The following is a 9,678-nucleotide window of genomic DNA, read 5'->3' as shown; positions in this document are numbered from 1 at the left end:
ACACTCAAGAGACAACGAAAAGGGTTCAACAATGGTGACGCTACAGTGGCTCAGTTCCATTGGAATCATCGACTTTTAAACACATTGTCTTAAATTCTACTGTGTGGGTCTCTAAAAAGGAAAAGTAGAAAAGTAAATTATACGACAGATAAAGTTCATCTGTTTCTATGGCCTATGACGGAGAGTGTCATGCCACCAACTTCCACGGCTATTACTTTACCCAACAAATGTCAGGTAACCATTAGAGTTGGGTGGACTCTGGCGCGACTTAAAAATCCAGATACTCAAAATCCCAGTCATCACCGAGATTCAAACCAGGGACCCCTCGTTTCAGAGGCCAAGCGCTCTACCACTCAACCACACGTCCCCATAAATTGTCATACTTTTTTGTTTTCCTTAGAAAAAGTAGAGAAAGTGCTTTGCGAATTAAAATTTTAAATAATATGTATGTTGTTGTCTACTCGTTTTTGTTGTATTCAATATAAAACTTAAGTTCAAATATTTTATAACCAACTCCGTCGAAAGGTATAGTATAAATTATAGTGAACTCATTGTTTCAACAATGCGGTCAACGTAAGAAGCCTTCTCTTTCCCAAACTTTCACCAACAGCTTGTGTGATTAACTCGTTGAACTGCTTATAAAGAAGATTGCCTGCTCGATAATTAGCTCAGTACAGCCCATGGACTGGTTTAAAGATGGGTACATCACGTGTTTTAGTTCTGACTACTTTAGTAAGTATTTATTTATATCTTTATTTTTTCTATTATGTTTACATTATCATTATTATGTTAGAATTGAACGAGTATTCATTCTCTGGCACTGCCAGGGGTCGAGTTTCGTTAAAGAGAAACAGAATTCATTGTAGTCCCTTTATCAGTGTCAACTGAAGAATTTTCTGGTGATGTGGCAGGTCTGTAGCAGAACCCTTCTCTGACAGGCAACGAGAATCTTCTTAATTATAATACTATTATTAATATTATTATTTAAAATCATCCATTGTATTTTACCTGCCTAGACTCGTAATAAGACATTGTCTTTAATGTCCATAGATAAAGGATTCATGCAGAATGTTATGTGGCTAAATTATTCTTCGTAATCCTGTGTCTCTCGGAAATGTACGGGGAGTCTAACCGTCTGAGCTTGTACCTGGCAAAGGCTTTTACCTTGGGTCTCAGTTGTATGAGCACGTCATTTGAGTTCTCCAGCTGTCTCTTTCAGACCCATGGTAGCCTCCCCTTAATGCCCCTTATTCAACCTACCATACTCGAGCTTCAATAGACATGCAACACTGAATGTATTATTCTCTATCACTGATCGTCAGAGGATGACGTTAATTTTCTTATGACGTTTCCACAATCCTTCTCACAGGTTCTCAAAATATTGAGCCGTGTGTTGGTGTCCGGAGATTAAAGATAACGGTACAGTATTTCACGTGGTGCGCAGACCCAGCAGTGACCTACATATTTAGTCACACTAACCAGGGGGTCGATTTGAGTTCTCTTTCGCTACTTGCGCTTATAGCAGTAGCTTCCTGTCGGTCCTTAAATGCATGTCTCATTAGCAAAAATTAATCCGTCTTTCATAAGCTAAGACAGATAGATAGATAGATAGATAGATAGATAGATAGATAGATAGATAGATAGATAGATAGACAGAGAGACAGACAGACAGATAGATAGACAGAGAGACAGACAGACAGACAGACAGATAGATAGATAGATAGATAGATAGATAGATAGATAGATAGATAGATAGATAGATAGATAGATAGATAGATAGATAGATAGATAGATAGATAGATAGATAGATAGATAGACAGACAGACAGACAGACAGACAGATACATACATACATACATACATACATACATACATACATACATACATACATACACACACACACATACATAGACAGACAGACAGATAGATAGATAGATAGATAGATAGATAGATAGATAGATAGATAGATAGATAGATAGATAGATAGATAGATAGATAGATAGATAGATAGATAGATAGATAGATAGATAGATAGATAGATAGTATAATAAATATAGATACTTAATCCTATATATTTCGTGTTGGACTCATACAAAATCTATTTCGCCCCTTGAATGTCCACTCAGGTATATCTCTGCCGAGGCCTGATTCTTAGAAAAGACATTGACTCTCTGACATCAGAAGACACCGTAAACCTCAGGCTGTCGCTGCAAGGGGTCAAGTACGAATACCAATTAAAAAAAAGCTACTCATATATCGCATCCTTCTACGGCTACCCAACAAGGTGTTCTGTCGGTAACGTAGCCTACTCCTGTAGTGTGCATGGAATGCCCACATTCCCGCAGTGGCACAGGCTGTATCTTGCGCACCTTGAACAAGCATTAACTGAGAAAGGTAACGACTTGTGTAGTTCACACTGTATCCTCGTACAGTAGATGGGAGGGTGGAAACTTAATTTTGAGGTGATATTAACTCTTTCTCTCCGTTATTATTTTTCCACGTTTCGAAGGGATTCTTCATTTGGCTCATTTCTATTTCACTCCCCTGTTAGGGTTAAGTTTCTATAACTTTGTTGTTTGTTGTCAGACAATGTTGTATTTGGAATAGAATAAAAGGGAAATGCATGCTCTTTTTATATAACACGAAGTCAAGTTTTTAAAATTAATTATTAATTTAATTTAATGAGGTAAGATCAACGATGGTATCGTTGATTGGGAGAGAAAGAGTTAAAGTATTTTTTAATCGTACGAGTCTCCATCAAGATCTGGTTTGTATAATTTGTTGTAGGTGTTCCTTAAGAAATGAAGATTACAAGGGCGTTGTGTGTCTAGTACAGGGGTCGGCAACCTTTTTAGCCGGAAGAGCCAAAAACTACAATTTACAAAGTTTCAACGTTTTTAAAGAGCCACAAAATTTTTTTCATGCCAACAATAAATACTACTCGCATAAATAATTTTTTTTATTAAAAAGAAACGCATTTATTTATTCATAAGAAAAAAAATATATTTATTTTTTTATAAATAGTGTTTTTCACAACAAATTAGACAATATATATAAAGTTACAAACAAAGTAGATTATATACATAGAGTTTGTATAAATTTGGCTCATAACTCATTCTGTTTATTCAAACACGTCCCTAAATTTTCATTTATTAGTTGGCTTGTTATTTTACTTTTAATTATATTCATGCAAGAGAACACTTGCTCGCACGAATACGACGATCCGAATATAGTCAGCCTTCCGAATGTCAACTTCTTCATTTTATGATAGCAATCTGGAAGACTATTCCATGCGTTGAATATTAGTGCCTCATCTCCTGGCATGTCTTTTAAAGATTTCCCCTTTTGTTACATTTCTGGACCTTCAACACTTCCAACTTGATTCTCCACTCAACAAAGCTTTACTTTTCAAATCAATTGCATGTCTTGAGATCCAGTATTAATTCAAAATGGCTTAATGTGGATTTCGTTGCTGTTTGTGTTGTGAGAATTTTTTAATAAATGCTACAATCGTTTTGTTAGTTTTGAATTGTTCAAAACTGTCAACAAATCATTAATAATATGTTTATAACTGTGCTGAAGTAGCTCGTTTCAACAGTTGCACTGGTATTATTGCCATATTTCTTTACAAATTGGAAATGGAGTAAATGACCGCTCTGAATATCTTCTACAAAAAAAAAAAAAAAAATTTTCTTCAAAAACAAACCAATTTTTTTTACCAAAACACCTTGTGGGTCTCCCTTTCCTTGCAGTTTTAAATTCAGCTCATTTAATTTCTCTGTTATGTTAACCATAAAGTAAAATGCTTGCAACTATTTGACGTTTTCTAATTGAGAGTGGTTAATGCCTTTATCATTTAGGAATGTATTTAAATAATTTAATTCATTCAAGCACAAAGCAAAACGTTTCAACATCTTACCACTGGTAAGCCCTCGCCTTTTATTGTAAGGAGGTCGGAATACAGAGTCCCCATTTCGTTTAAGAATTCTTTAAACTGACGATGGTATAGTGCTTTTGACAAGATGCTGTTAAAAATCTAGATTACCAAATTCATGAACTCAACTATTTCGGCTGGAAATGTTTGGAAACAAAGTGATTCTTGGTGTATTATCCAGTGAAACGTAATAATTTCATTTTTTTTAAAATAAAATAAATAATATTTGCGTATGGAACTAAAGAGCCGCGGCTTAACATCCAAAGACCCGCATGTGGCTCGCGAGCCGCAGGTTGCCGACCCCTGGTCTAGCACAACGACCAGCCACAAATTTAACTGCCTTTTACTACAACCTAGCCAAAGCTTTTCTCAGGATGGTTGTGGATAATGGCTTGGATGGGCCCGTACCCTGGAACATTAATAAAAAATGCAGAGCGCATACCTTACGATCAGGTCATATCCCAGAATATGTTGTTGAATGGTTGTTAAGCCAACGGTTAACAAGGACGTAATGTGTCTAGTACAACGACCTGCAAATAATTTAACTTATGAACGACAATTCAGATATCTAACCGGGTATAAAAAGCATTTATTATTGTACATTGTACATTACACTTAGGTCGGCTGTCTACATTAATATTTACAAATTAAAAATACAAGGAAGAAACGTTAATTTCTAAGCTACGATCAGAATGATGGGACCTGACGGACACATGCAGGCTAAGGTACAAAGGTAATACACAATGAACATGATTTTATAGGAAATTAAGAAGAATTTTAAAACTAAACTTTGGTGCAGGAATGTCGTCACGCTCGACTGGTTATTTAGTCGTGGTGAAAATGTAAAGAAGTCAGAAGAATAACAAAATCAAGAAAAAAAAAGCCCACATCAAACGTGGTTGTATCAATTAGTTTGGACCAATTCCGTAATCAAATTTTTTATAAATCTAGATTAACAATAATAAATCTGTGCCATGGGAAATATTTTTTCCCAATGTTTTTTTTAGCACAAGTTCATGCTTTTAGCTTTCTCAGTACGCTATGGTCCTATCACTTGTCTGGGCAAGTTAATAAAAAAAAAAGGAGCGGCTGAAAGAAAGAGGTACCTTGTTAAATGTTAGCGTGATCGCTTTATAAATGCATAAAATCAAATCTTGTTCACTCAAAGTTTCATTCTCCTGAAAGGGACTAAATTCAACTTATACCACCACATCTGTCATGTACGATTTCTTTTCCTTGTTCTATGCACATCAAAATAATTAATTACCAATAGGGAATGAATTAATTTGCTTTTTTTATTATTCATTCCATTTTTGTCAGATACAAAAAATAAATGTGCAAACTTTCAACTTGATCTGACATTGGGTGTGTGAGAATAACGTGTATAAACTTTTTACAAGACAGACAGACAGATAGACAGACAGACAGAGTGAGTTGATAGAAGCTTTGTAAAACAAAGCGTTGTAGATAACTAGCGAAAAGTTGTAATACCTTGACCAGTGGATATTAAAACAAGTGAAGGAAACTTCTTAAAAAGATTTTCGGTACAGAAATATAAGGAGCAAGGCACACTTCGTGGTCAGTTTACTTTGGTTCCACGTGGTCAGTTTACTTTTGTTCCACGTGGTCAGTCTACTTTGGTTCAACATATTTATTTTTGGTTTCACGTGGTCAGTTTACTTTGATTCCACGTGGTCAGTTTACTTTGGTTCCACGTGGTCAGTTTACTTTGGTTTCACGTGGTCAGTTTACTTTGGTTCCACGTGGTCAGTCTATTTTGGTTCCATGTGGTCAGTTCACTTTGGTTTCACGTGTTCAGTTTACTTTGGTTCCACTTGGTCAGCAGTACTGAATTATTATAGCATTTAATCAGATATTACCACATTTACAACATAGATTTCTAACTTATTTTAAATTGTACGCTGTAGTCTTAATGTGAGAAAATTGCAATCACAGATACTAAAGACAGTTCCTTTCAAAAGAATCCCAATATGAAGGACTTCGATTGTGTCTACAATAAAAGACAATAGTCAACCCAATGATCGTCAAGTTTGCATAATTTCTGAACATATTACAATGAATAGTGTTAATGATCATGAACTATATACAATGCCTCAATAAAAAATAAATTAAATAAAAACTGTTGTATTAAGAGCCAATTACATTAATGGTCAAATACACGAATAAGGAGACTTAGAAATCAACTCAGTACAATGATTTTTTTTTAAAAAAAATTCAGTATTATTGTAATTACATCATTATCTTATACACAACAAATTAAAACAAAACAAGGTGACGAGGAAATCTGAGGTCGCAGTCTTCGAACTGAATACCTATAACCTCCATAATTTATTTTCTCCTCCATATGACACTATCTATGATTTAATTTTCACCACTTAATATTAAACCTAATGAAATATACAGAAGCGCTTTCTAAAATTTGAATAAAAGCCTTAGCACCCATCCAGAATGTTCTGTTTAACTTACACTTTAAAGTGTATACGTTCAACAGCACGACAACTGCGATGCTCCACAGATAGTTGGACTCATGGTTTAAATAACATTACGAAGTAAATAACATTACGAACGCTAAGTTACAAAAACATTTCAACTTCACGAAAAATGAAACTGGACAAATACACTTGGATAGATCATTCCTATTGGTTGTACCTACAGGTGGCACGGTTGGCATTCCTTACTGGGACTGGAGCAAGCCGCTTCAGAAAATGCCCGCGTTCCTCGATGACGAGAAGTATAACCTCGAGGGTGAAATCCTGGACAACCCATGGCACCATACAAACATCAGCCTCTCGGGTGTGATCCATGCGACTAATCGCACAGTGGACAGCCGTCTTTGGAGTCTTGTACGTAATATTCAGACAGATCTGTTTTTATGTTCACTTTTTTTAAAAAAAGCAATAGCACCACTTCCGTCTCTCTCTCTCTCTCTCTCTCTCTCTTCCTATCTCTCCCTCTCTCTCTCTCTCTGTCCTTCTATGCGTGGCCGGATTTCAGAAAGGCCACGCGGGGCTACTACCCAGGAGCCTCTACAAGTAAATGGCCCCAACAATACTGTCGTGGTTAAAAGTGTTCGCTCATGGTGTTCTCGTAATATACGAAACAAACCCCCGGATTTACTACCCCCAAAAAATGTACAAGTACTCTCTTTATTTTATAGCATGTCATGCTTTTAGATAATAGTGGCTTATTCTTTTTAATAAATGTATTTTTGTTAAGGTTTTCAAAAAAGTGGAGGGGCCTCCACATTCTTAAATCCGGCCCTACCTTTATGTGTCGCTTTCTCTTTCCTACCTTCTTCATCTCTCGCCGTTCCCCCCTCCGTTTCCCTCTTTCCATCTTCTCGTCCTTTTCCCTCTCTCCTCCTCTCCTCTCTCCCTCTCAGGTACTCCTCCTCCTCCCTGTCTCTCCCCCTCTTTCTAACGCTGTGTCTTGGTCTTGAGTTGTCCAGACCAATAGCCAACATTAACAATAATAATATTCTTTGTTATCGGTTAGGAAATTTGTTTTGCGATTTTACATTACACATGACAATACACCACAAGAGGAAACAATGTATACGCTACCACAATTACGTTCACTAGCCATATACTCATGGGCGTAGCCAGGATTTTTTTTCAGGGGGGGGGGGGGGCATAGGATTTCCTTGATTTAGACCCGATCTCTATAACTGACTCCTAAAATCTGCCTTAGCCATCTTTGTTGAGCCACATTTAGTGTTTTTCAATTTTGGCATAAGACTATTCACTGAACTTTATTAATGGAGCCCTGCCACTGGTAGAAATGTGTAATCTCTTTTGACTTGGAATTAGGTAACTGTAGTTTTCTTTAGATTTTATATCGAAAAAGGAAGTTTTATGGTCAAAATCAATTGTTTGGGGGGTTTTAAACTGAAAAATCTCTGGAGTTGTTTTTTTTTTCAAAAACCCATTTAGCTACGGTCATAGAATTTGGTGACTGTAGTTTGCTTTAGAATAATATTGAAGACAGAGGTTTTCAACCTCAAAACTCTCTGTAGGGGGATTTTAAACTCAAAACCATCTGGAGGGGTCTTGAACTTTTTTAAAAAGCCCTCTTGAGGAGGGGAATTTTGACTCAAAACTCCCTTTGGCTTGGCTACGCTCATAAAATTTCAAGGGCTCGAGATGCTTATTAATTATTGTGTATTAGTGTATTTAATATTCCGCATATAGAGCCTCGTGTAGACTGTCCAATCATAGTGTGTTTACATAGTGCATATTAGGTGTGCACGACACATGAATGGGATTATTAAAATATACCCGCGGGGCGGAAGGAGGGTTAGAGAGTCGCCGTGCGTGCGTGGTGTCCCGCATGGTTGGGCGACGTAGTGAATTATATTACGTTCATACCAAAGCTTCTATTAAACATTGAAAGTGAAATCAAACAGTAGTAAGTTATATTCTGTTAAAAATTTGATTGTCAAAGCTACAATAGAGCTCTTGTGTCTATTTGTTTTATGAAAGGTGTTTTTTTATCGCCTTTGTGTTAAAATCCTGTAATTTTATTTTTATATTATGGAATACGAGTCGACCCGCGAAGTAGCATATGCCCCTTTTTAGTGACGGGTGAACACTTCCTGAAAGACACAGTTGTCCAAATGGGGTGGGTTGGGGCAAACGGTTATGTGTGCATGCCTGGAGAGCAAGGAGGCGCGGGTTCAGGAGGGAGTGGGCGGGAGGAGGATTAGAGAGTGTTGGCGTGCGTGCGTGGTGTACCGCATGGTTGGGTGACGTAGAGACTTGTTCTCCCTCCCCCCTTTTTTTCTGAGCCGCGCTTTCTGTCACCGCGAAAGTTACGTGGGGTAACTCTAGTCCAACTTGTAGAAATAAAAGTTGTTTCCATAACTTTTTCATCGAGAGTTAGAGAGTCGGCCTCTTGTCTCACATGGTTGGGCGACGTAGAGATTAATATATACTCAGATATGTTTTAAAAAATCAAATAATTTTATAATAATTAATAGGTGCTCAGATTTCTAAGACATATGAATTCAAACCTATGTTGCCTTGCAGCTATACCCAATCATGGGAAAGGCTTCGGGAGTCAACCCTGAGGAAAAATCAGGATCTGGCGACCCTAAGGCAGTTTGCAGCACTCAGTGCTACACCCTGGCAGAACCTGCGACGCCGCTGACCCCAAGCTGTATCGGCACTACCCCTTCCTTTGGATACATCAGCTGAGCGGAGTGGGGGGAACTGATGTGTGGGCGACATCGTTCCGACCACAGCTAATGCCCAGGCATTCCTCTCATTTCCTTCGCGACTAAAGGAGGCCATACATAGATGCCATTTAGATTGAATATAAAACTCGTTTCCTTGGTTTTGTCCTCACCTAACGCGGCCCACTATTTAATACACTTAGGACTACGAGTTCAATATTGTTAAATTCTCTGAAACGTTTGTATTTGTCCAGGATCTAATGGAGCACATTATTCACGCCTTGGAGTATCCCAACTATTGCCAGTTTGTGGTGCAGCTCGAAGTTCTCCACAGCGCCATCCACTTCCTGGTAGGGGGCGCCTCCAAGTACTCCATGTCGAACATAGATTTCGCCGCCTATGACCCTTTGTTCCTCGTCCATCACGCAAACCTTGACCGAATCTACGAAGTGTATGAAGCTTTGTATCGAGAGAGAGGATCTGTTCCCGGTAACGTATGGCCATTTGTAACTAGATATTGACATTTTGTAAAATGTATACCTTTTTTTCTT

At 37.6% G+C, this 9,678-nt stretch overlaps 1 protein-coding gene across 2 annotated transcripts in view; it reads left to right on the top strand.

The window, feature by feature from the left end:
• Positions 1-582: 582 nt before the first annotated feature.
• LOC106074327 (hemocyanin 1-like) overlaps positions 583-9,678 on the top strand; it is a 41,334-nt gene continuing 32,238 nt past the window's right edge. For both annotated transcript variants that reach the window (XM_056038394.1, XM_056038393.1), the window contains exons 1-4: positions 583-732; positions 2,126-2,393; positions 6,610-6,797; positions 9,382-9,616. In XM_056038394.1, coding sequence (XP_055894369.1) covers positions 697-732; positions 2,126-2,393; positions 6,610-6,797; positions 9,382-9,616 — 727 coding nt within the window. In that variant the 5' untranslated portion in view covers positions 583-696. The remainder of the gene's footprint in view (positions 733-2,125; positions 2,394-6,609; positions 6,798-9,381; positions 9,617-9,678) is intronic.

The sequence above is a fragment of the Biomphalaria glabrata genome, chromosome 8, assembly GCF_947242115.1.
Source record: "Biomphalaria glabrata chromosome 8, xgBioGlab47.1, whole genome shotgun sequence".
In the NCBI taxonomy this organism is placed as follows: Eukaryota; Metazoa; Mollusca; class Gastropoda; family Planorbidae; genus Biomphalaria; species Biomphalaria glabrata.
The sequence above is the reverse complement of the archived record's forward strand: the minus strand, read 5'-3'. Positions and strand labels throughout refer to the sequence as shown.